General features: G+C 36.6%; 1 protein-coding gene and 1 long non-coding RNA gene across 18 annotated transcripts in view; one reads left to right on the top strand and one right to left on the bottom strand.

Annotated features, from left to right (window-relative positions):
• DENND1A (DENN domain containing 1A) overlaps positions 1–27962 on the top strand; it is a 512257-nt gene that overhangs the window by 41025 nt on the left and 443270 nt on the right. For all 17 annotated transcript variants that reach the window (XM_079113744.1, XM_079113747.1, XM_079113755.1 and 14 more), the window contains one exon: positions 2999–3069. In XM_079113744.1, coding sequence (XP_078969870.1) covers positions 3028–3069 — 42 coding nt within the window. In that variant the 5' untranslated portion in view covers positions 2999–3027. The remainder of the gene's footprint in view (positions 1–2998; positions 3070–27962) is intronic.
• The window catches only part of LOC306645778, a 548414-nt gene continuing 536746 nt past the window's right edge, over positions 16295–27962 (bottom strand). Inside the window, exon 2 of the long non-coding RNA XR_013759723.1 lies at positions 16295–18613. This is a non-coding gene — a long non-coding RNA (uncharacterized lncRNA). The remainder of the gene's footprint in view (positions 18614–27962) is intronic.

The following is a 27962-nucleotide window of genomic DNA, read 5'->3' as shown; positions in this document are numbered from 1 at the left end:
ATGAGACTGAATGGGATCATCTGAGTAGTACCTTGACCAAGTTCCAGAGCAACGAGCTCACATGTCTGAGAATTAGCAAAGTAGCAGCTTGTGAGGAAGGAAGAGTTCTAGTGGAGTGATGTCCTGGAAGGAAGGGGACGAAAGTGTTTTTAAGGAGCAGGACCAATTGATGGACTGTGTCAGAACAGCTGAGAGGCTAAGACAGCATGGAGAATTGTGCTTTTTAGCATATTTTAGCCAAGGGGTGTCTTTGGTGACCTTGACAAGTAGTTTCAGTGGTGTGGTGGATTCAGAAGCGTGATTGAACTGTGTTAAAGAGAGAAAGGGAGAAGCAGAAGATGTCTGGTGAGTATACGCAGGACATTCTTCACTTAGGTCTGTACAAAACACCTTGTGACACAGGTTAATGTGTTGCTGCCCCAGTTTGTTAAAATTTGGCATGTAACACCTTCATGTGCTTGAGTTCATTATTTTAATTTTAAAAATGTGTAAAAATTTAAAAAATGGAAGTATAGATTTAAAAAAAAGTGGGGACACTCTAAAGACCCTTCATGGAGTCCTAGGGTCCCATGGAAGGCATTTTTTTTTTTTTTAATACCAGGGATTGAACCCAGGGACACTTACCTACTGAGCCACTTCCCCACCCCTTTTAAAATATTTTATTTAGAGACAGGGCCTCACTGAGTTGCTTAGGGCCTCACTAAATTGCTGAAGCTGGGTTTGAACTCTCTATCCTCCTGTCTCAGCCTCCCAAGCTGCTGGGATTACAGGCATGTCACCATGGTATACATCTGAAAAGCTGCTTGCTTGCTTTTCTCTTTCTTTCTTTCTTTCTTTCTTTTTTTTTTTAAACTGGGGATTGAACCCAGGAGTACTTAACTACTGAGTCACATCCCCAGACCTTTAAGTTTTTTTTTTTTTTTTTTTTAAATTTTGAGACAGATACAGGTTTCACTAAGCTGCTTAGGGCCTCATTAAATTGCTGAGGCTGGTCTTGAATTTGCAGTCCTCCTGCCTCACCCTTCTGAGTCACTGGGATTATGGTCAAGTGCCACCACGTAAAGCTGCTTTCTAAATGCAGAGGAATGAAATTCTGAGATGAAATTCAACCAGTTGCAAGATAGTCTTAAAGATATTTTTAGGTTTTGGAGGGAATTCTAATACTTTTCAGATTAAACTACCTGTTATTCAGGATAGATGACATTAGAACACTCCTTTCATCAAATGCTCTACCTTGAGATCTTCTGAATGAAAGGGATGTTTCCATATGGTATTTTCCACAAATTTGCCAAAGGGTGCAAACTTTTTAGGTCATTTTGTACCTTCTTTTAGGGAAAAGGTATGCAAGATTTTTTTTAAGGCCTTCTTCAAACTTTATTTTTTTAAAGTAAGATATTCTGATTTAGTGTCTTATTTTTAAAAATAATTATATTTGAGACGGTACCTTTAAGTGCCTTGCATTTCAGAGCAGTCATTTCTTTTCTCCTCTGGGCATGTATTTAAAGCAAAAGTCCATGTTTCTTTCCAGTGAAAAGACGATGATCCTCCACAAGACAAATAAGTAGCTTCCTGACTCACAAAACACATTTTGCTTTCTATTTCTAAGGAAGTAGAGGAAATATTACCATATTTTATTGACTCTATGATGCACTTACCTCTAAGATGAACTATTATTTTATGTATTACTAAGAAAGAAAAAATTGCCGCCATTTAGAATTATAAAATACTAAGGGCTGCAAGATATGTGAAAGGGTGGAGGATCAGAGTTCACCTTAGAGTCAATGAAAAATGGAATTTGAGGGCCAGGAGCTGTGAGTTCTGGTCCTGACTGTGTTTCTGATTAGCTATGGGACTACAGACCAGTTACTTAGACTATTTTTGCCTCAGGTTCCTCACCTGCATGTTGAAAGTAATGTCCAACACATCTCAGGGTTATGATGAAGCTGAAATGGGATAAATGGGATATTTTGAAAAGTAGGCTTTACTGGGAAAATTCAAAGTATTTCCATGATTTAAATCAACCCTTAGACACTATTAGGCAACTTAGAGTTTTCTTACCTGACTTCTTGTTAGGTTTAAAATAGAATTTAGTTACAGACTTTCGAAAGTATATTTTCTTCTACTAAGTAATTTTTCATTCAACCCAGAAGTAATCTTTTTTTATTGTAGTTTTGATATTAAAAAGAAAATATGAAGATAAAGTGACCATAATATTCTTTATCATCCGGAATTAATAACTCTTAAGTATCTTAGTGCTGTGATCTTTTAAAAACTTATGAATATATGACATAAAAAGGTAAAAAATAATAGTGAACTTTTTTTTTTAGTTTAAGTTGGACACAATACCTCTATTTTATTTACTAATTTTTTTTTATGTGATGCTGAGGATTGAACCGAGTGCCTCACTCACGCTAGGCAAATGCTCAGCCACTGAGCTACACCCCCAGCACCAACAGTGAACTTTTATACACTTGCCATTGCCAATACAAATGAAGGTCACTATTTGGGAACAGTATCTTAAATTTACATTGGCATCCTGTTTTCACATAGTCTAATGAGGTAGGATACTGATACTGTTTATCTTGTTTCAGTCTTTAAAAGCTATAAATAGCAAGTTTATTTTGTCATATGAGTGTTTTATTCTGGAATAAAGCAGAGGGGACCCCTTTTTACTGTGTTTCCTCAAAATTCCCTTATGGCTTTGGATATTCAGCTATGGAAATTAGAAATATGACATTTGTCAAATAATGGTAATGGACAACTTATTATTTGTCAGACATTGTGCCTAGGCAATTTTTGCTATTTTCTATAAGTTTCACAGTAATTCTAGCTAGCTGTTTTTTTATTGTGTAGATTAGGAAGGTTGTGAGTGCAGAAGTTGAGTAGCTTGTCCAAAGTTCAATGGCTATTTAGTTGCATGCTAATGATTTTAAGACCATAGGTTCTGCTGCATGCTGCCTCAGTTCTTGTCAGTAATCACAATCTGTCTCTTTTGTAGGCAAAACCCAGAGACCACCTTTGAAGTGTATGTGGAAGTGGCCTATCCTCGGACAGGTGGCACTCTTTCAGGTACTTTGCGTGTTCAATTATGATATGGTGTGTTTTGTTATTGTATGAGATAGCCATGCACATGGAACAATAGGTGAATAAACTTTTATCTGTCTTTAAGTATATGTATGTGCCTTTCCCTTTTTTTCATGCCCACATCACCCTAGGAAGAATGAAGAAGAAAAGCACAGTGAATATGCTGAATTGAGTCACTGCCATAGCAGGCTTAAAGTATGGCATTATTCATTATAATCACTGAATCTTGGTTTGTATCTATCACAGATGACTGGAAGTCACCTATTTAATGTGAAATGTTGTCATCTTGCTAATGAGCAAGGATTAGAATTAGGTTATGGTATACAATATAGTAGAGAATTCTCTGCCACTAAACTGAAAGGAAATACTCAAAGTGAACTTAATTTAGCAAATGTTTGCTGGTAAAAGAACTTTGGAGACTTTGAAGGAACCACCTCCTCTGGCTTTAGCTTTTGGTCCAATTTGAATACGTATTCCTGGACAACAGGGTCTTATATAAGGTTAGGGGATCTTGAACAAGCTGTGTATATCTCTTCTTTTTTTTTTTTTTTTTATTGTAAACAAATGGGATACATGTTGTTTCTCTGTTTGTACATGGCGTAAAGGCATACCATTTGTGTAATCATAAATTTACATAGAGTAATGTTGTTTGATTCATTCTGTTATTTTTCCCTTCCCCCCACCCCTCCCACCCCTCTTTACCCTCTATACAGTACTTCCTTCCTCCATACTTGCCCCCCTCCCTAACCCTAACTCTAACCCAAACACTAACCCTTCCCTCCCCCCCATTATGTGTCATCCTCCACTTATTAGCGACATCATTCGTCCTTTGGCTTTTTGAGATTGGCTTATCTCACTTAGCATGATATTCTCCAATTTCATCCATTTGCCTGCAAATGCCATAATTTTATCATTCTTTATGGCTGAGTAATATTCCATTGTATATATATACCACAGTTTCTTTATCCACTCATCAATTGAAGGGCATCTAGGTTGGTTCCACAGTCTGGCTATTGTGAATTGAGCAGCTATGAACATTGATGTGGCTGTGTCTCTGTAGTATGCTGATTTTAAGTCCTTTGGGTATAGGCCAAGGAGTGGGATAGCTGGGTCAAATGGCGGGTCCATTCCAAGTTTTCTAAGGAATCTCCACACTGCTTTCCAGAGTGGCTGCACTAATTTGCAGCCCCACCAGCAATGTATGAGTGTACCTTTCTCCCCACATCCTCGCCAACACCTGTTGTTGCTCGTATTCTTGATAATTGCCATTCTAATTGGGGTGAGATGGAATCTTGGGGTGGTTTTGATTTGCATTTCTCTTATTACTAGAGAAGTTGAACATTTTTTCATATGTCTGCTGATTGCTTGTAGATCTTCTGTGAAGTGTCTGTTCATTTCCTTAGCCCATTTGTTGATTAGATTATTTGTCTTCTTGGTGTACAGTTTTTTGAGTTCTTTATAGATTCTGGAGATTAGTTCTCTATCTGAAGTATGAGTGGCAAAGATTTTCTCCCACTCTGTAGGCTCTCTCTTCGCATTGCTGATAGTTTCCTTTGCTGAGAGAAAGCTATTTAGTTTGAATCTATCCCAGTTATTGATTCTTGCTTTTATTTCTTGTGCTATGGGAGTCCTGTTAAGGAAGTCTGATCCTGGGCCGACATGTTGAAGATTTGGACCTACTTTTTCTTCTATAATCTGCAGGGTCTCTGGTCTGATTCCGAGGTCCTTAATCCATTTTGAGTTTAGTTTCGTGCATGGTGAGAGATATGGGTTTAGTTTCATTCTGTTGCATATGGATTTCCAGTTTTCCCAGCACCATTTGTTGAAGAGGCTATCTTTTCTCCATTGCATATTTTTGGCCCCTTTTCCTAGTTTGAGAAAATTGTATTTATTTGGGTTTGTATCCTTGTCCTCTATTCTGTACCATTGATCTACCTGTCTATTTTGGTATCAATACCATGCCGTTTTTGTTACTATTGCTTTGTAGTGTAGTTGGAGATCTGGTATTGCGGTACTTCCTGCTTCACTCTTCCTGCTAAGGATTGCTTTAGCTGTTCTGGGTTTCTTATTCTTCCAGATGAATTTCATGATTGCTTGCTCTATTTCTGTGAGATACATCATTGGGATTTTAATTGGAATTGCATTGAATCTATATAGCACTTTTGGTAGTATGGCCATTTTGACTATATTAATTCTGCCTATCCAAGAACATGGGAGATCTTTCCATCTTCTAAAGTCTTCCTCAATTTCTTTCTTCAATGTTTTGTAGTTTTCACTGTAGAGATCTTTTACCTCTTTGGTTAGATTGATTCCCAAGTATTTTATTTTTTCGAGGCTATTGTGAATGGGGTAGTTTTCCTAACTTCTCTTTCTGAAGATTCATTACTTATGTATAAAAATGCATTGGAACCCAACCAGAGGAGGACTAATGTTTAGCTGTTCAAATGTTAACCAATAACGTACAGGTCTTTGTGTGTGAATGCTTGGAAATCTCTTAAATAGAGGGCTTTCTCGACCCTCAGGGCCGCTCCCTCCCCTCAGCCATTGTATTGGTCTGAGGGGCTGGTTGTGGTCTGGGCTCGAGCTTGCTTTAATAAAACCTCGTTGTGTGATTTGCAAAAAAAAAATAAATAAATAAAAAAAAATAAATGCATTGGATTTATGAGCATTGATCTTATAACCTGCTACTTTACTGAATTCACTTATGAGTTCTAAAAGTTTTCTGGTGGAATTTCCTGGTTCCTCTAAATATATAATCATGTCATCAGCAAATAGGATAGTTTGAGTTCTTCTTTTCCTATTCGTATCCTTTTAATTTCTTTGGTCTGTCTAATTGCTCTGACTAGAGTTTCAAGGACAATGTTGAATAGAAGTGGTGAAAGAGGGCATCCCTGCCTTGTTCCAGTTTTTAGGGGGAATGCTTTCAGTTTTTCACCATTTAGAATGATATTGGCCATGGGCTTAGCATAGATGGCCTTTACAATGTTAAGAAATGTTCCCATATCCCTATTTTTTCTAGTGTTTTGAGCACGAAGGGATGCTGTATTTTATCAAATGCTTTTTCTGCATCTGTTGAAACAATCATGTGATTCTTGACTTTAAGTCTGTTGATATGATGAATTAAGTTTATTGATTTCCGAATGTTGAACCAACCTTGCATCCCTGGGATAAAACCCACTTGATCGTGGTGCACTATCTTTTTAATATATTTTTGTATGTGATTTGCTAAAAGTTGGTTGAGAATTTTTGCGTCAATGTTCATTAAGGATATTGGTCTGAAATTTTCTTTCCTCGATGTGTCTCTGTCTGGTTTAGGTATCAGGGTGATATTGGCTTCATAGAATGAGTTTGGGAGAGTTCCCTTCTCTTCTATTTCATGGAATACTTTGAGGAATGAGCTCTTCTGTAAAGGTTTTTGTAGAACTCGGCTGAGAACCCATCTGGTCCCGGACTTTTCTTTGTTGGTAGGCTTTCGATGACTTCTTCTATTTCATTATTTGAAATTGATCTATTTAAGTTGTGTATGTCCTCCTGGTTTAGTTTAGGTAATTCATATGTCTCTAGAAACCTGTGGATGTCTTCGAGATTTTCTGATTTGTTGGAGCATAGATTTTCAAAATAGCTTCTAATTATATTTTGTATTTCACTCGTGTCCATAGTGATATTTCCTTGTTCATTCCGAATTTTAGTAATTTGAGTTTTCTCTCTCCTTCTCTTTGTTAGCGTGGCTAAGAGTTTATCAATTTTGTTTATTTTTTCAAAGAACCAACTGTTTATTTTGTTAATTTTTTCTATTGTTTCAATTTCATTGATTTCATCTCTGATTTTAACTATTTCCTGTCTTCTACTACTTTTGGTGTTGGTCTGTTCTTTTTTTTAGGGCTTTGAGCTGTAGTGTTAAGTCATTTATTTGTTAATTTTTTCTTCTTTTATTGAATGCACTCCATGAAATAAACCTTCCTCTAAGTCCTGCTTTCATAGTGTCCCAGAGATTTTGATATGATGGTTGTTTTCGTTTACCTCTAAGAATTTTTTATTTCCCTCCTGATGTCTTCTTTTATCCATTCATCATATAATAGCATATTATTTACTCTCCAGGTGTTGGAGTAGTTTCTGTTTTTTATTCTGTCATTTATTTCTAATTTCAATCCATTATGATCTGATAGAATAAAAGGTAGTATCTCTGTCTTCTTGTATTTGCTAACATTAGCTTTATGGCATAAAATATGGTCTATTTTAGAGAAGGATCCATGTGCTGCTGAAAAGAAGGTATATTCGCTCTTTGTTGGATTGTATATTCTATATATGTCCGTTAAGTCTAAATTATTGATTGTGTTATCGAGATCTATGGTTTCTTTGTTCAATTTTTGTTTGGAAGATCTGTCCAATGGTGAGAGAGGTGTGTTAAAATCGCCTAGTATTATTGTGTTGTGGTCTATTTGATTTCTGGAATTGAGAAGGATTTGTTTGATGTACATGGATGAGCCACTGTTTGGGGCATAGATATTTATGATTGTTATGTCTTGCTGATTTATGCTTCCCTTAAGCAGTATGAAATGTCCTTCTTTATCCCTTCTGTCTAACTTTGGCTTGAAGTCCACATTGTCTGATATGAGGATGGATACTCCAGCTTTTTTGCTGTGTCCATGTGCATGGTATGTTTTTTCCCCATCCTTTCACCTTTAGTCTGTGGGTATCTCTTTCTATGAGATGAGTCTTTGCAGGCAGCATATTGTTGGATCTTTCTTTTTAATCCAATCTGTCAGTCTGTGTCTTTTGATTGATGAGTTCAGGCCATTTACTTTCAGGGTTATTATTGAGATATGATTTGTATTCCCAGTCATTTGGCTTTTTTTTGGTTTTTGACATGACTTGGTTTTTCCTTTATTTGGCTATTCCTTTAGGCTAGTTCTTCCCTTTGCTGATATGCATCATTGTTTTTCATCTCTTCCTCATGGAATATTTTGCTGAGAATGTTCTGTAATGCCGACTGTCTTTTTGTAAATTCTTTTAGTTTTTGTTTATCAGGGAAGGATTTTATTTCGTCATCAAATCTGAAGGTAAGTTTTGCTGGGTATAAGATTCTTGGTTGGCATCTGTGTTCTTTCAGAGCTTGATAAATGTTATTCTAGGCCCTTCTAGCTTTTAGAGTCTGAATTGAAAAATCTGCTGATATTCTTATTGGGTTTCCCCCTGAATTTCATTGAATAGATTGTTCATTCCTTTGGTTTGTTTCTCCAAGCCTTCCTCAATCCCAATAATTCTTAAATTTGGCCTTTTCATGATATCCCATAATTCTTGTAGATTCTGTTCATGATTTCTTACCATCTTCTCTGGTCAACTTTGTTTCAAGATTAAGTATTTTGTCTTCAATGTCTGAGGTTTTGTCTTCCAGGTGTTCTATCCTATTGGTTATGCTTTCTATGGAGTTTTTAATTTGGTTTATTGTTTCCTTCATTTCAAGGATTTCTGTTTTTTTTTTTTTTTTCAGTATCTCTAACTCTTTATTGAAATGATCTTTTGCTTCCCATATTTGCTCTTTTAGCTGTTGATTGGTGTGATCATTTAATGCCTGCATTTGCTCTTTCATCTCCTCATTTGCTTCTCTGATCATTTTAATTACGTACATTCTGAACTCCCTTTCTGACATTTCTTCTGCAATTCTATCATTGGATTTTATTGATATAGCATCTCGGTTTGTTTGGGACATTTTCTTCCCTTGTTTTCTCATATTGGTCAGATATCAGTGGGACTCTGAGATACTGCAGATTTCCTCTATTGGCTTATAGATTTCCAGTATATCACCTCCTAGCTTCAATAGCCTGAAGTCTTGGAGGAACTTGATAATGCAGTGCTTCCGAAGAAAGCTGCCCCTGGCCCGCTGCTGGGTGCGGGGTTGGGAACTGGGTGTGCTCGGAAAGCCTCTTCCTGGGCGGGTCTGCTCGGAGAAGCTGGCCGTGGACGGGGCCTGCCCGGATGGAGCTGGTTTGCTGGGGAGATCCTCTCCCACCTGCCCTGCTCCGAGAATCTGCCCGCTGATCCAGCCTGCCACCTGGGCAGAGCTTCACCCAGTGGGAGCATCTCACCCAGCGTCTCCGAGTTGGTCCGAGTCTCTCTATACCTCCCTTCTTGAATCCTGAGTTCTGGAGCGACAGGAGATGCAGTAACCCTCTAGTCCGCCATCTTGAAATCCCCTCACATTTAGAGCTTTACCAAGGGTTTTAGTTTTGTGTTACTTGATTAATATCTAGAAAAGTTAAACTCTAAATTTGATTCCTTATCCATGATTTGTAAAAATTGGGAAACTAAATAAAGCTGAATTGATAAGGTATGCTATGTCTCTCTTAAAATATAGTTTACAAAATAATCAGGTACTTCAAATCATACCTACAAAATTAGCTAATATTAAAAGATGACATGTCAGAAAGCCTGGTGAAAAATATTATTACACTTTAAAGATAGCTGGATGCAGGGGCACATACCTGTAATCCCAGCAGCTCAGGAGGCTGAGGCAGGGGGATAGAGAGTTCAAAGCCAGCCTCAGCAAAAACAAGGTGTTAAGCAACTCAGCAAGACCCTGTCTCTAAATAAAAAACAAAATAGGGCTGGGGATGTGACTCAGTGGTCAAGTGCCCCTGAGTTCAATCCCTGGTACCCTCCTCCCCCCAAAAAATAACTTTAAAGATAGTTATTTTTTCTTTTGATTACTTCTAATGTGTATACTAGTGAAAACGTGAAATTGTCCTTCACGGTTCTGTGCTCTGATGAACAACATCTCTTGACACCCATGGAAGATACATGTGATCTGTCTTAGAAATTGTAGTAAGATCCCCTAACACTGAAGGGAACACCTTCCAAAGATTGTACAAATAAAGTGTGACTATACAGACAAACTCATGATACAGCTTATTTTATTTGGAAATTTGTAAAATTTCCTAGTTACTATTACCAGTGACTAAGCTGTCATTGAATATTTGATTTTTAGACACACCTTTTGTCTACTTTTATGACCTTATGTTTAATAACTTTTTTTTTGGTACTAGGAATTGAATATGTGGGTACTTTACCACTGAGCTACATCCCCAGTCCTTTTTTATTTTGATACAGACTCTTGCTAAGTTGATGAGGCTGGCCTTGAACTTGGAATCCTCCTGCTTCAGCCTCCTTAGTCACTGGGATTACAGGCATGTACCACCCAGACTTTTATATTTGCCTTTTTCCAATATTATTTAATGTATTATTTTTGCCATTTTAGATAATTGTGAAGAATCTGTCTTACTATTGGTCTTTGTTTCTTTAATCTGTATCTCTGATATGTATCAAAGTATCTGAGCAAACTTAGATATAAACCTTATTTTGTACAGTACTAGTGCCTGGGCATAATCTTCTCTTTGAAGTGTGTTTGCATCCCCCTAGAGGCATTCCATCTCTCCTGTGAGAAGGTAGGTTAGAAAGCACTGAAACTACTTTGTGGGTCTTTAATTGGAGGATTTAGTATACATTTTGTTTTATTAACTTCTCTGGGAGTTTTATTCTTACACTTTTTCTCATACTGTGGCATGTTACATTCTCATGTAAATAAGAATATATGCTAAATTTTTTCTTAGGGTATTTTATATTTATTGGCAGATTATGCTAGTGCATTGTTTTCTATTCAAATTTTAGTAGCTTGTTTAGTGATTAATTCTTTTTTTTTTTTTTTTTTTTTCAGTGCTGGGGATCAAACCCAGGGCCCTGTGCTTGCAAGGCAAGCACTTTACCTACTGAGCTATCTCCCCAGCCCAGTGATTAATTCTTGAGTATGCATCAAATTTTAAAATCTTTGAAAAATCATAAAGAAAAAATTATTTACAGTAATTCCTACTGTTAATGTTTTGGTGTATTTATTTCCTTGCAATTGTCATTGTCATTGTCATTGTCATCGTCATCATCATCGTCGTCGTTGTTGTCTTTGTCTTTTATTTTTTTTTAATATACCAGGGATTGAACCTAGGGGCACTTAACCACTGAGCCATCTCCAATGCACCTTTTTAAAATTTTTAGTTTTTATTTATTTTTAAAAAATATTTTTAGTTGTAGATGAACACAATACTTTATTTTATTTTTATGTGGTGCTGGGGATCGAATCCAGTGCCTCACACATGCTAGGCAAGTGCTCAAGTCGCAATCCCAACCCCTATTTTTTATTTTGAGACAGGGTCTCACTAGGATGCTGAATTGTTGAGGCTGGCTTTGAATCTGTGATCTTCCTGCTTCAGGTTCCAGAGCTGCCAGGTTTATAGGCATGCACCACTGTGCGCAGTTTGCTATCGTCTTTTGTGTGTATGTGAATATTATGTTTAGATAAAATATACATTTTTTTTTCTGAACTGTTGCTATGTGTGTGTTTTTTCCCTAAAATTATTAATATAGCTTTGTAAAGATCATTAGTTGCTATGAATTATCATATCAAATGTATGTGCTATATTTACCTATGATTAGGTCTTTAGATTGCTTCCAGGATTCTGTCATAAAAGGTACCAGTGAACATCTTTGTGTATAATGCTTGCCATTAAGGCATCTGATTGTAATGCTTTAAACAGAAACTAGATCATTTTGAGATCTTTGATCTGCTTTGTTTTTATGCTTTCTTTTGCCACATTCCATTTTTGTATACTCTAGCTGGTGTGTTTGCTTAACAACTCACCTTTACATAAGGATTCCAAGGCGATCAACTTACTCTGGAAAGCTGCCAAGGCTGAATTCAGCCTGTGTGACCAAAGGTCTCGGAAGAGGGTGCTCTTGCAAGAGAGATCAGCCTGTAAGGTCCCATGATCAGATGTTGCTGGCCATGCAGAAACTCAGGAATGCATTTCCAACATCCATAGCTCATTACAGCTGGCATCTCTGAGCCCACTGCGGGCACTCTTCCTGGGCAGATGCTTAGCACTGGGAGAGTGGCAGCATATCAGGTTCTTCAGGGCTGCTCAGCAGACCCCTTCCTCCTGTGTCCACTCCCTTTGCAGCATTTTTAATGCATTAGCTCAATGGTCACTTTCTAAGAAGAAGGGATTAATCAAGTTAAGGATTTTGTGAAAGCAGTTTATAAGCCTCTGTGTTTTGGTAGCTGAGTTGTTCATCTGTCTGGGTGTTAGGCAGCCTTAAGAAAAAAACCTTTGCTTAAAATCTCTCTTAATGGCTGAGAATATGGTTCAGTTAGTTTGAACTTTAGCTTTGATTTTAGAGGACTTGTAATTGTAGTTGAGGAACTTTGCCTGAATTTAAGTTCACAGAGGATGATCACTATTATTAGACATTTGAAAAAACTGACTTGAACTATGCTATCTGTTTTGAATTGGTATGGTGTGTGTTTGTGTGTGTGTGTGTGTGTGTGTGTGTGTGTGTGCGCGCGCGCGTGCGCTCACATGTGCAAAAGCTCTTTTGATAATTAAGTTTTATTACAGAGTAAAATATTCCCTTTTTTTGGGGGGGTGGGTACTGGGGATTGAATTCAGGGGCACTCAACCACTGAGCCACATCCCCAGCTCTATTTTGTATTTTAATTAGAGACAGGGTCTCACTGTTCAGTGCCTCATGGTTGCCAAGGCTGGCTTTGAATTCTATATCCTCCTGCCTCAGCCTCTCTAGCTGCTGGAATTACAGGTGTGGGCCACTGTGCCCAGCCAGATTAAAATATTCTTGAGAGATCAACTGAATTTATCATCATATTCTTTTTCAATAATATTAAGGATAGTGAGTCACAACAAGCTTGAACAATGGTAAAGAAAGAGCTAGCTTATTGAGTCCTTTCTATGTCTTAGTCACTTTTCTTGATATTATCTTTTTCAATCTTGGACAATTCAATAATGTGGGTCTTAGGTTTGAGGAAACTGAGACTCAAAAAGGCTAACGTACCTAGGTTGGATAATCAGTAAGTTGTAAACCAGCATTTTAATTTCAATCTATGGCATCCTCCATAAAATTATTGGGTGATATTACCTATACATGCAGTGGTTAGAAAAATTGAATAATGTTAATGTGAGGGAAGAGAAATTAGGCTTCTATAGAAAATCACTGGAGAGGTGGTTTTATAAATGAGGTAAGCAAAGCTTCTTAGTTTTCTGATGAAACTTTAACTTTTCTTTTTTCTTCTCTTGATTTTTCCAGTGAAATGAATTCACTATGTGGATCGTGATTCTTAGTAGCATAGTTGGGACAAATTGTCATTCACTCAAAAGACATATTAAAACCATTTTTGTAGGACTGGGGTTATAGCTCAGAAGTAGAGCACTTGCTAGCATGTGTGAATCTCTGGGTTCAATCCTCAGCACCACATAAAAATAAAATAAAATATTGTGTCCATCTATGACTAAAATCAAAAAACAAACAATTTTTGTAATTTTTCCTAAGAACTTGACATGCTAGTTAGAAAAAGTCTCATTTGGCATATAGGCATGGATTTTAAAAATGTCAGGTGTAACTTTGAGAATTATAGTGTGCCTTGTCTCATTTTCTCAAGATTCTTATAATAATGATTATTTCTTTAAATTAGAGGTGAGCCTAGTGAGAATTCATTATAATAAAACTTTTGCCCACTACCTAATGAAGTGAAAAATATTATCCCAATTATACACATGTAAAACTAAGGTTCCATGAGGGCAGAAATTGTCTCGTTTTACTCATATATTTCAGTACATAGAAGAGTGCCTGGCAAATAGTAGACCCTCAAGTATTGAATAATTTATTTATTTACTTTTTTTGGTGCTGAGGATCATACCCAGGGCCTCTGCTATGCTATGTGTAGCACTCTGCCACTGAGCTTCAACCCAGCTTAGGTACTGAAAATAAAGCTTAGAGATAAGGGGTGACTTGTCCAATTGATGGAGTTGGGGCTTGAATTCTATTCTGAGTATATTCTTTAAAAAAAACTTACCAAAGCTATCACACAAATTACATAATATATGTTTGTATAAAGTTTAAAAAACAAATGAAAATGCATGTACCTGGCACTGAATTGAAGAAACAGAACATTTTGTGCCTTTCTCAATTTGCCTTTTTTTTTTTTTTTTTTTGTACTGGGGATTGAACCCAGATGTGCATTATCGCTGAGCCACATCCCCAGCCCTTTTCATTTTGAGAAAAAAACTCACTTGGTTGCTTAGGGCTTTGCTAAGTTGCTGAGACTGGCCTGGAACTTGCGATCCTCCTGCCTCAGCCTCTTGAGTTATTGGAATTACAGGTGTGTGCCACTGTACCTGGCTCCATTTGCTTGCCTTTGAGGAGAATTTTTCATTAATTATGTATGACTGCCTGAAGCTTGTGCTTTGTATTACACTCTGGTGCTGTTCCAAATTGATTATATCAAATTAGTTTGAATTGCTGTTCTTAGGAAGTAACAGAAAGTGAGCCATGTATTAATTAATGCTTAACTTTTTTGAAGCAAATTTTTTTTTTCTTATTCCTAAAGTGTATACTTTAGGTACAAATTATAGGGGAATTTTAGAATATTTGGTTTATTCATGATAGTGGTTCTTCTTATTGTAGTTGTGATTCACATTATTAGGCCTTTGGCCTTCTAGGTGGACCAGGAATTTATTGATCTAGTAAGCTTTAAAATCTATGCAAGCAGTGAGTTTGTTGAATTTTTTAAATGGATTGCTATGTGTGTGCTTTTGAAGTTTGTTAAAATAAATTCCCTCCAAATGCCAATCTCAGAGTCACATTTTATCAACTATAAAAAGGGGTCACTAATAGTACCTACTTCATGAGAGGATTAAATAGGAATGCATAGTGCATGGGACATGAAAAATTCTTTATAAATGGGGATTATTATTGTAAGTTATTTTTGTTTAAGGCTAGAGCTCATATCTCTCAGAACTCTCTTACTCAGCGGCTGTTATTAGTTTAACATAACTAAAAAATAGGAAGTAAGTAGAAGTAACTAGCTTAAGTGGGTATCTGAGTCTATGTATTAAAACTGAAGTCCTTTATTCATGAAAAAGCTGTTAACCTGTGCCTTGAGGATTTCCCAGTATTATATTGCTCTGCATAGTTACTGATCATGTTGGTGACATTAAAATCATCATATTGATCAGGATTTTTTCATTACAAGTGGCAGAACTCCACCTAAATCTGACTTGAGTGTAAAAGGGAATTAATTTGTAAATTGGTTTTGAGTTTTGCCAGATCTAGTTTCCTACTCATGTTTTCAGATTTGCCTTTAGCTCTAGGTTCTCTGTCTTCTGTGTTGGGTTCATTTCTGGGCAAGTGCTCCCACTGTAGTGGTAAAAATAGGTACTAACAAATCAAGCTTATATTCTACCATTTTAACTACCCAAATGGCAGAAGAATATCTTATAGTATTTTGGGCCAAGATCCACATACTGATTGTAATAGGTCCTGTCTGAGTTACGTGCACATCTAGGAACCAAACTCTGAGGTGTTTTGGGGGAGTGTGGGAGTTATTGCCACCTGCTTCCAATGGCCAGAGAACAGGACAGGCTAGTAGTTCTGCAGAGGAAAATCTGGTGCTGTTGCCAGACAAAGGGAGAATGGATGGATGCTGGGCAGCCAAGAGATGTCTACTGAAGCTATCAAGAAAATATTATATTCAAAATATTCTTTTTAAAAAAGTCAGTGAGATATATTATCTAGTTTGGAAAGATTTTCAGCCCAAATGATTACATTTCAATGTTTAAAACTATAGATCTTCAACTTCCTTGAAAACTGTCATATAAAACTGATTTTGGGCTGGGAATCTAGCTCAGTTGGTAGAGTGCTTTGCCTTGCAAGCACAAGGCCCTGAGTTCAATCCCCAGTACTGCAAAACAAACAAACAAACAAACCCCTAATTTCCTAGGAGTCTACATGACTTATTATCATGCATTTAATTCTTTAATTACCTATTCTTTGAACATTCATTTTAGGTTTAACATTGTACTAGACTGTAGAGAATGGAGTGTTAGCTTTATAAAACGGGAGCTAGGCCTCATGTTTAAAATGCATAGAAGACTTAAAAAAAATAAAAACCTTTAGGAAGTTGTATTTTAGCTTTTGAACTTCTTTTGGTATTATTTCACAACACATTTTGCATTTCCTTCTTTATGTTACATTGAAAACATGCAGTCTGCTTGAAGGCTTTCATTAGAAAAAGAAAGCTTTACTGAAGATATCACCATGAGTTTGCTTTGCCCAGCAGGAGACTTTAATAAGTTGCTCGATTTAAAGAGAGTTTTTTTTTTTTTTTAACCTTTAATGTGTTCTTAGGCATTAGACATTTCTGCTATCATGAAACTGTATTTGAAGAGAAAATAGATTCAGATTAATTGCAGTCGAGATTATAATAATGTCATTAAGTGACTTCAGGGATAATTTGTAATAAAAACAATGCAGTGACAAATCTGTAGACTTTGAAATCCAACAGACTTAAGTTCGGATTTCTTCTGCCACTAATTGTTTGACCTTAGGAAAGTTACTTAAACTAAATTTTAGTTTGTCCACTGTTTAAATGGGACTTATATCTACTTTGCAGGTTGTTTTGTAAATTAGAGATAATATATATCAAAATGTCTAACACAGGAACTGGCACAAAGCATTTTGTGGTGACTTAATTTAAGATATCTTCAAGTTAAAAAACATTACTTATATTCCAAACCAAAACCAAACAGCAAAACTTCTTAATTTTGATGTCATTAAGAGAGTAAATCAAACAGAATTTATTGAAATTCCTTTTTGAAAGGGTTCAAATATTAGTATAATAGTAATTATTACATGAAAGATATGAAAACTTGATGAAAAGAAAGCTGTCTGAATTGACCAGTTTTCTTTTTCAGGAAATGTAGGATTAATTCTGAATTGTTCTCAGAAAAACATACTTTGGGCACATGAATAATTTAAATGATCAACCTGTATATTTTTTCTTCCACTTATGTGTCACAGTTACATTTTAATAAGAACTCTGTGATCACTTCTTAGTAACTAGTTTTTATTTAAATTGTCTACTTGTGAGAAGATCCAGATGCCAAGAGAATAAGCTAGTATCAGATTTATTAAAACAGCCCATTTCTGGAATATGGTCTATAGATAGTATATATTTAGCCCAGTTTTCTGTCCTCAACAGTAATGATCACTGATACTCAGACTGATGGAATTGGCTTCTTGAACATCAAAGGAAATTTCCATTAGTTTGTTGGCTTGTACTTATCATGAAAGAAAAAATGATGAAGGTATTTGGGAAAGATTTTCTATAGACTGAAGTGAAAAGTAATGTATTTTCATCACAGTCCTCAATGAAGTAGAAAATCAGCTAAGCAAAAATTTATTTTCTTTTTCTACTACATATTTTTGTTAATAGAAATCTATCCCTTCCAAAATAGCACTCCCCCCATATGTAATTAGTAAAATCTGACAGTATAGTGTCTAGAGTCAGATTGTCTGGGTTCAAATTTGAGCTCTCTCACTTAGTACATATCCTGTGTGATTTTGGGAAATTACTTAATCTCTTTTAGTTCCCTAAACAGTAAAATGGGAAGGATGATGATAATAATATCTCATAGTATTGTGAGAATTAAATCAGAAAAAAATATTTAAAAATAATCACAGGACATGTCACAATAGCTCTTGTTTTTTAAAGAAAAAAGAGTTGCATTTAGTTGTTTTCTTTTTCTTTTTTTTTTTTTTTTAAGGTACTAAGGACTGAACCCAGGCCCTTGCACATCCTAGGCAAGCACTTACCACTGAACAACAACCCCAGCCCTTTTTTATTTTATTTTGAGACAGGGTCTGAGTAAGTTGCCATACTGGCCTTCAGTTTATTTATTTATTTATTTATAAAAGTTTTTTTTAGGTGTCAATAGACCTTTATTTTATTCATTTATTTATATGTGGTGCTGAGAATCGAACCCAGTGCCTTGCACATGCTGGGCAAGCGCTCTACCCCTGAGCTACAACCCCAGCCCTGGCCTTCGATTTATAATCCTGCCTTGGTCTCCTGAGTACCTGGGATTACAAGTTGAGCTCAATTTGTTTTGATCCTTCAAACTAGAAACAGAATTCTCAGGACCCCGAATTGGGGAAGTACCACCTCCTCTTGTGGTAGAGTATCTGATTTTGCACACTTGGTAGAAGTAGGGCATTGGGACTAGTCCTAAGGCACTTAAGGCCTAGGAACTTTGGGAAGCTTTACTAGGTTTTGTTTTTGCCTCCAGCAGCCCCAGAAAATCCAGATTAGACTTTTTAAAAGTCTGTAATTCCTGGAGGACCCTGGAGCACAATGACTAGTTTCTCTTGTGTTTGCTCAATGGAGATTGAGTAGACTCAGGTTTTATTGACTTTTTTGGATCTGCTGCAGGATCAAAGCTTGGGTCTAGATCCAATTTAAGTAGCAAATTGGTAGGCTGACCATGGTTATTTTTCCCCTTTTTGTTCTGAAAGATTTTTATTTTATTTATTTATTTTTTTTAGTTGTCAATGGATCTTTATTTTACTTATTTATATGCGGTGCTGAGAATTGAACCCAGTGCCTCACACATGCTAGGCAAGTGCTCTACCTCTGAGCCACAAATCCAGCCCCCTGAAAGATTTTTAAAAATGTTACCCTTCTCCATTTAACAGTTTTTATTACAAACTTACTGTTTGATAGATGCTGGAGATTGGGGAGGATATCCTAGCAGAAGGAAAAGCCATTTGCAAAGCCATGGAGGAATATTGATTTCGGTTTTTATTAATAAATATACTTTGAGTCAGGTTCTGATGAACTTGAAGTTGTGACCTTGCTCCTTAAGAATGTAGCTCTACTAGGGCAGAGAGCTTGATTTGATTCACTGATGTGTTGTTAGCACCTAGAACAGTGACTGGTACATAGTAGACACTTGGTACATGTTTGTTGGATTAATGAATGAGTTGGCATCATGCCACCTTAATGCAAAGAACCTTGATGTTTTGATTATTCTTTGCAGTTTTGCTGTTGATAAATATCTCATTTCCAGTGGGTTGAATGGCTGTTCAATTTGTGTTATTCTCTTTTTTAATGGAAATCTGTGGGTACATCTAGGGGGAGGGCATTTATGTTAGAGTCAGGAGTTCTGTTCCCATTTTCTTTCCAGTGATTTTTCTGGAAGATGCTATTCTGCCTTTTTTATGAGCAGATGTGCTCAGGATGAAAGGTTTAAAGGAAGGCGGGTTCACATTCGTCTCACCAGGCGCGGGATGCCTTTTCCTCTCCATTTAGTAAGTGTCCATCAGACTTCTCAGAGCACAATGAGGCATTTACCCCAGGCCTCAGCAGCAGCCCATACTTTCTGCATTTTAGGCTTTTTCTGCCACCCCTGGGAAACTGCCTGGTGGTCTGGCATCATGGGAATTTGTATCACTAAAAGCATTTTCCCCACCCTCTCCTTTAGCTGAAGCAGACTTGAATGTAGTGGGAAGAGACTTGAATTTGAGTTGTGTCTCTCTGCAGCTAGTAGCCTTCTGACCTTGGAGAATTATTCATATATATATATTTTTTGTTGAGTTTTCTCATTTGCAGAGTTTGATAGTACTTATCTTTGAGGGTTGCTGTGAGGATTAAATAAAATACTAACTATAAAATAATTAACAGTGCTTAGTTAGTTTCCTTTCTTTTCCTGTCACATCAAATCATTGCTTCCCACTCCTTCAACCTCTTGACACAAAAAGACAGCTATATTATTTTTCATAGTATAGAAGACTAGCATCTTTGAAACACTTGGTAAGGCTTTTCTTTTTTTCTTTCTTTCTTTTTTTTTTTTTTTTGCTGAGACAACATGGAGTTTTGTTAATATATTTCCAATGACATGGAAAAGGTACTTTTTGCTTACATTAAAAAAAAAAAATACAAACTTAAAGGTTTTCCAGACTATGAACTTAAAGTCAGGTTCCTATGCCAATATTTAGAAAGAGAGGGAGAGAAGAAAGAAAAATGTATGTGTGGTGAAAGAGATATTTTAGCCTGCTTTTGTAACTTTAGCTTTGCTATGCAATGTGCCAAAAGTTATTTCTCCCTAGGGAGCGCCTCTTTCAACAGTTTGTGAAGGCAGCATAAATTCTCACTTGGTGCTCAAGGAAGATGGTAATACAATTTAGTATAACCAAAGTTTTTTTTTTTTTCCTTGTTAGAAACCAAAATGTGATTGCAGTGGCAAAGTTGTCAGCACACTCGAGTTTAACAAGTGTTCCAAGGATTAGTAAAGGAAATGTAGTTTACTCTGCAGCTTTTATGACAAAGAATTTAAAAGGTTTTGCTTTAAGCCCCACCATGTGTTTCTTCCTTTTCTCCAAAACATACCTCTAAGTTGAAAAGAGAGATGAATCTCTTAGGGAGAAACTATTAACTCTGAGGGAGTTTATCATTGTTTGAGAGGAAGCAGAACATTTACATTTGAATCGACTCTGAGTGTAGCTTGTGCCCTAATCTCGTTCCTCCTAGAAGTTGGTGAGGAGTTTAAGTACTTCCTACTTTGTGTTCTGGTCCTTGTAGTGCCATCTTAATTTTCTTGGGGGATCATAAATTTTGTAATTCAAAGTAAGCCAACTTCTGGGATTGCACCTTGGCTGTATGTAGAAATATTTTCTGTAATTGTTGTATTACATTGTCTTGTAAGTAAAGCCATTGGCCAGAATTGTCTCATTTTCACACAATTTACTGTTACACTGAAAATACTATAAAAAGACAAAATATTGCAGAAAGTTTGGAAAGAGAGAGAATATAGTTACCTCCACCACATTTCTGAGTTTCGAATATTCTAAGTTTTGAATATTTTCATTTGACACTGTTGCAGTTGGTGTGTAGTTTAAATGAGAAAAAGCAAGACCTTAATATTTATTATAAAACATTTTCTTCAGTTTTTGAGGCTGCACCAGAGTTTACAGTTTAATCATATAGCTCCCTATTATTATACATGCAAATTCAGCTTTTTCTGAAATAAGATAAATGTTACTATGTTTACCTTTGTGGACTTTTGTGACCAAATCTTTTTGGTGATGCTGTATGTGTGTGTGTAGAGGAAGGTAGTGGGACAGAGGGCTGAGAAGGGTTGTGTCAAAGATAAGCTATATTACAGATGAAAAGTTTTTTTTAGTTCAAAATCTGTAAGAAACATTATAGTGAGCCATTTTTTGGAGAACAAAAAAAATGTATTAACTGTGTTAATTAGTATTTTGCTCTATGATGATTAAAGTACTATTACTTTAAAAAAGTAAAGTTTTAGATATTCTTATGTTGAAAATGACAGCTTCTATTGCTCATTTACTTTTTTATATGACTTGAGGAACATTTCTGCTGATGGAGGATTTAAGTCATATTAGACTAAAGAGAATAGGAGTCATCTACCTAAGGACTTGTTGACAGGGGAATTCTTTGAATTTGTTCTGAAGTTTGTTGGACAGCTGTGGCCTAGACCTAGGGCTGGAATTTGCTTTTGCAAGCAGCTGTGAAACCCTCACCTTATAAACATAAAATGTTCTTGGTAAAGTTTGTTTCTATGGCTAGGAATTGACATTCAGACCCACCCCAAAATAGACAGGATGTGAATAATACTTCATGGGTGTCAGATGAAGAAAACTTGTTGGGGCTGTGGTTTAATTAGCCCAATGGCCTTTTAAATTAAAGAAAAAAAATTTTATTATGTATGAGTAAGTTCGGGCTTGGGGAGGTAACCTATGTTTGTTCCTTAGAGGATGGGACAAGAATTTTGATTTTGCTAAAAGAGCTTGTATAGTGTGATACTAGCTTGAAAATGCTTTGCTTGGCATTTGCACTGGGTGTATTTGGAGAGGAGAGTTTCCTGGCATTGTGCATTTAAAAAAAGTGTTTGTAAGTGTGCTTAGAAAATGGCAGCATTTGCTGGTCTTGGTTGTCAATGTCTGCTGCTCCTGACTGTGTTTAACCAGAAAGGGAAACTCAAGAGTAGAAAAAGTCTCACTCCCAAGACTTTACAAGAAAACCCCTCTTTGTTGATTTATATATATATATTTTAAAGGAGCTTGACATCTTCATCAAGTTCACAGTGGGCTTGCTTTGTTTGCTTTCTCTTGAATGCTTGATAAGATTTTTCTTCTATTGTTTTGTGCAGCAAGAACAGATCTTTCCATGGCTGGGGTGGGTTTTTTGTAAATCCACAATATGGTCATTGTCTGGTGGTGAATAATTGTGGCTGCTTTTTGTACAACCAGAACTAAGGCTTTGGCTGTGAACAGATTCCTTCTTAGCGTGAAAAGGGACTAATCCATGTAAATACAGCCCCAAAATAAAGCTTTACAGAAAAAGGGGAAGGCCGCTAAGCAGGAGGGCACAGGTCAGCAATTTAACCTTTAACCTAACAAATAAGAAGCATGAAAGTTCCAGAATTGGTTTACAAAAGAAAGCTCCTGTGATCTGTCAGTTTTTCTTTTCAGGAGGGAACTGGGTGAGAGATCTGACTGACAGCTAGTGCCTTTTAACTGCAGATTGAAATTAACAGCCAAATTGAAACTTGAATATTTGAAGGAGAATTTTTCTTAAGTAAATGGAGATGGCAGAATAGACTGTATAGGCATTGGTCAGGGTCTCACGTGGGATTTTTACCTTGAAAGCAGGGAGTAGACTTAGGACTGGACTACCTTTAGGATCTCTTCCAAGTTTAATAAAGAGTATGTGGTCTGACTCTTAACAGTCAAATTAGACATGAACTTTGCAGTTTAAGACCAGATGAAACTCTTTCCCCTTTTCTAGCATCATCACTGATACCCTTTGTAGACTTTTCATGGCTCCATAAATAAATTGCAGCCTTTATTAAAGATTTAAGAGCTTTTTTAATAAATGTAATTAATATGTTTTCCACAAAAGAGCCATCTTGAGATTTCACAATATGTACAACTATTATGACCCAGTACATTATTAGAAACTCTTAAGTGTGGTGCAGAGCTCCGTAAAGCAGAGGATGCAGGTTTGCTTTTATGTACTCCTGTTTGGTTCCACATGCTTAGGCATTATTAGCAGATACAGTTGAGTAAACTAAAGTAGCAGAAAGTGAAGTATAAATGTTTATTAGGCAATGCACTGGGGAAATGGGTGATGTGCAAAATTAGGGTTTGCTCTTTTCCTCCATGGACTAGAAGAGTTAAGAAAATAAGGTTTGTGCTAAGTGGTAAGTTTTACTTTTATGCTGTTGTGCTCATTTACAAACTTTGCAAACAGTTTGTATTTATTTAATCACAACAGGTAATCTTGTTAATGAGTGTTAGTTTTTGCTTAAAGCATAATGCATGTGAAGTCAGCTGTTCTATCTCACTATGGAGAATTCTGTAACTGATAAAAACTTTAATTACAGTGAGTCATTCAGATTAAAAAGAAACAATGAACTAATGACTTTAAAGTAGGCTCCCTGTAGATTAATAAGAATAGTAATTATACCTTAACTCCATTGTGGAAACAAAGTCCCAGAGAGGATACTGATTTAGTTTTTTACTTGTCCTTACAGTATTGTATGGGTTGTTTAAAATTTATTCTGAGGGCTTATTGGACTACCTCAGTTTCTCCAAGGCCTACAGAGATCAGAGACAACATAGAGCTGCATATTAAAATGAGCATAAAGTTAAGGGGCCACTCTGACATAGCTCAGGTATGTTTCTCTTTCCTCGCTGACTACCATAGCCTCCTAACTGGTCTTTTTTCTTTCCTTCACAACCATATTTAATGTTGTCATTTGAGATATCTTTTAAAAAGACAGTGGAGACCACAGTATTCCCCTCCCTAGGACTTTACATTGTCCAATATTGCCCCAAGCTGAAATCAAGTTCATCTGCAGGAGGAATGAGGTCTTCCATGATCCATCTCCTACCTATCCAGCTTCATCTTAGCCACCCGCCCTCCTCCTAAATATGCATTTTCCAACATGTTCCAAAAAATTTTCATGCATGTTTTCTATTTCCATATCATATTTGAAAAATATAAAAAGTTAATATCTTTAACATGGGAAATGTAATGATGATGCTTTGAAAATTGCTAACATTTGTATAGCTTTGTACTTTCTGAGATGTGTTCTGTGTTCTTTTATTTACTGTTCACAGCAAAAATATACAGAATGGTCAATGTTTTCTGAGATGCTGTCAATAAATATTTGAATGGATAGATGAATAAATGAATGAGTGAACTGTGGAGTCAGGAAACTGAATATTTGCTCTGAATCCTACTTATTAACCATGTAATTTTGGATAAGTAATTTAACCTCCCTGAACCTATTTGCTAATCCATAAAATTAAGTCTATACCTGTCTTGCTTGTCACACAAGATGGTGTGAGGACTGAATGAAATAATGTATAGAAAACAAATGCTTCTCAAACTATAAACACTATGCAAATATTACTGCTAAGACCCAAAATTTATTACAGGTCCTATAAGTGAAGAGAAAGCTGTCATAGATACATATTTGTGTTTTAATGACAAACAGAACATCAGAACGGTTTCATTTATGTAATTTAAAGCATACACCTCTTTTGATATAACATAGAAAATAACATACCCTTGTTTTCTTTCATGTAGAAAATGTCAGGTTATACTGTTAGTAAGTGCTAGCAGAGGAACACATCCTACATGTTACATGGATATTCAAATGCAGTGTTTAAATGCTCCACTACGATCCCAGTGACTTGGGACCCTGAGACAGGAGGATCGCAAGTTCAAAACCAACCTCAGCAACTTAGTGAGACCCTACTATCTCAAAATAAAAAATAAAAAGAGCTGGGGATGTGACTCAATGTTTAAGCATCTCTGGGTTCAGTCCCTGGGACCAAAAAAAAAAAAGTTCTGCTACAATGTATATTCTCCTTGGGTAACTTTCTAGAACCTTAGGACCATATTTGCCTCCCAGCTGTGTAAGCTACAGATGACTTTTCTGGTATGCTATTATTTTTGTGTGTATTTTTATATGCTATTATTATCCCTAATGTTGTTTTTTTCCTTCTTTTATTTTCCTTTTGTTCTTACTTCCTTGGTTTTCATGTGTATTTTTAAAATTTTTATTTGTTTGTAGTTTTGAAAGTGATCTCAAGTTGTTTATGGGATGTGGTGGAGTATAAACTCTTAGTGTGATCTTAGTTGTCTGTTGTTGTCTATCACTTACACATTGCCAGTTGCTCAGCCTACATCTTTGACCTAGACTCTAATTGTTAGACCTGAATCCTTTGCTCTGCCGGTAGCTGATCCTGGATGCCCCACAGGCACCTCAAATTGAATTACACACATGCACACCCACCAACTCCCTCCCCTACCCCATACTGGTCTCCCAAAAAAGAAAAAAATTCGGAACAGCCAATCCTAAACCATTGCTTGCTTGTGTCAAAATCCTGAAAGTCATCCTAGACTTTCACCCTATGTCTAATTAAACCTGAATATTTTTTCATGTTTTTAGCAAGCTTTAAAAACATTTAAATATCTCATAGAAAAGTTAATTATGCTACAAAGAACTGCCCCCCACTCCACTCCATTTGAGAATAAATTCTTAACCTGACCCTCAAATATGTGGGTCATATGGTTTCTATGGCAAACAAGATATTCTCCTGCATAACCATGATGCAATCATCAAAATGAAGACATACTGCCATCTACTTCTCAGAGCTTTGCCAGTTGTTCCAGCAACATTCTTTAAGCCAGTTCAAAATTTCAAATTGCATTTATGTCTCTTTAGTCTCCCTCAGTCAGTGGCAGTTCTCAGTCTTCCCTTAACTTTCATGACCTTGACCTTTGAAGATTACAAGCCCCAATTTGGGTGTCTGATGTTTCCTTATCATTAGATTTAAGGTAAGCATCTTTGGCAGGAATATCACAGAAGCAGTACTTTCAGAAGTGTGCTTCAGTTTTCTGAACTTCACTTTCTTCTTATTATATCAGATAATGCACAATTTCAATCTGTCCCATTAATTCTATGATCACTTTGTTAAGGCAGTGTGTGCCCATGCTTTCTGTGGAAAAGTTATTCTTCACTTACCCCTTTGTAATTAATAAGTGTTTTAGGGGAAAAGTGCTTGAAATTATGTAAATGCTCAATTCCTCATTAAACTTTCATTTTATTTATTTGTTTATTTGATTTTGGACTCATTTTCTTTTTAAATAAAGACTTATGGAATTGTTCAAGTTACTATTTGAATAAATTGTAGTATTCAGTTTGTTCCATCTTTGATCAGTAGGAGCCAGTTTGAAGGGACTCGTGTTCTTTTCATCTGTCCTCATCATTCTTTAGATACTTCTTTGCTTTCTGGCACAAGATGTTCTGTTTCTTTTCCTTAGCCTCGAAATCTGCCATTTCTCCAAGGAGCCCTGATTCCTTTTAATGTAGAATACAGTTTAAAGGCCCAAATTTGGATGTTTTATGTGCTTATTTCTATTGTGGTGTTTCTGCTCCTAGGCCTTTTCAGTGGACAGAACCAGAGAGCATTTGCTGTATATGTGGACATACATATATTTACATCTCTCTTTCTGTATATGGAAAAGCATGAGTTCACATCTAATTTCAACCAATACTACAAGATTCATTCTAGTTTTTTTCCCTTTGAATATTTGTTACTTTCTTTTCCAGCAGCAATAATCCCTGAATCTCACTATCCTTAATGGTTGTTATTTGATTAATTCCTTCCCCATGGATGGCCTCCATACCCTTAGTGGGCTCCGTTACTCTACACTACTCTGCCGTTCCTACCAGGATGCCTTGTCCAACTTGGGTTTTGTCAAACCATGCTATGCTGGTCCTTCAGTGTTCCTACCTTCTTCACCCTGGGTTTTGATACCCTGTGCATGACTGACACCCTCTTCTAAATTGTTCCCCACCTCATCCTGCTCGGGGTCTGACTCTATTAGGTGACTCCTGCATAAAAAGCCCCCTTACCTTGCTCCAGGGCTCTGACACCTCACACCAGGTTGTCTGTTAATGTGCATACTCTTCTCAAACTGTTTTGACTCTGACACCCCATCTAGGCAGCTACCCCTCATGAATGGATGTCCACTTCTCCCCTTCTGGGGCTTTGATTCCCCCTGACTAGCTCACTCTCCTGTGAGGGTACTTTTGTCACTTTCAGGTTCTGTTGCTTTATGCTAGATTGCCCCTAACAGCATGGACATCCTCCTTAACTCTGACTCCCCACGTTGCCAAGCCTTCCCATGTAAATGCTGTCCTTACCCGACTCTGGAACACTGACTATTTCTCACCAAGTGTGGATGTGTGTCTTGATTTCAGGATTAAGTTGTCAGGAAGAGATAGGGAAGTCTAATTTCTTTATTTCTTTCCTATGTTTGTTTTCTTTTGACATTAGACTCCATTGCCTTTGCCTTAGTTCTGACTCTTCTAATTCTTCCTTGAATAACTGCTACTTCATTGGCTTCCTTGGCTGGAGCCATTTTCTGTCCTGCTGTCAGAATGGTATTTGTGATAAATATCATGTTGTCATTCCAGTCTTCTGCTTAACCCTGGTGATGCCTGCCATTATCTACAGTGTAGTATGCAACCTTTTAGCACGGAACTCAAGGTCCTTCATGACCTGACTGACATCTCCTCTCCCCTGTCTCTACCCTTTGACTTTGTGCTCTGAGTCACTTCATTCTCCTTTGCATTCACATCTTAGTAGCTGGTCTTTCTGCTTTCTATATCATCCTTTTTCTCCTGCTCATCTCCTCTTTTTTCCTGGTTTACTTCCATTGTCCACCAAGACTAAGATGAGATGCCACTTCTTTTAGAAGGCCTTTTTTAGTCCTTCCATTTCTCTGTTTACCCTTACCTCCCTCATCCACTGTCTCTCACACACTTGGTTAAATCCTCTTTCCTCCGCTGCATATTTTATTATTACTGTCCTTTTTATTCTTGAGAGTGGGAACCTTGTTGCTTGAATTCTTCACTAAAGAATATTCATATTTA

This window comes from Sciurus vulgaris (assembly GCF_902686455.1).
Source record: "Sciurus vulgaris genome assembly, chromosome: 15".
NCBI lineage: Eukaryota > Metazoa > Chordata > Mammalia > Rodentia > Sciuridae > Sciurus > Sciurus vulgaris.
This window is presented reverse-complemented; position numbering and strand designations above follow the sequence as displayed.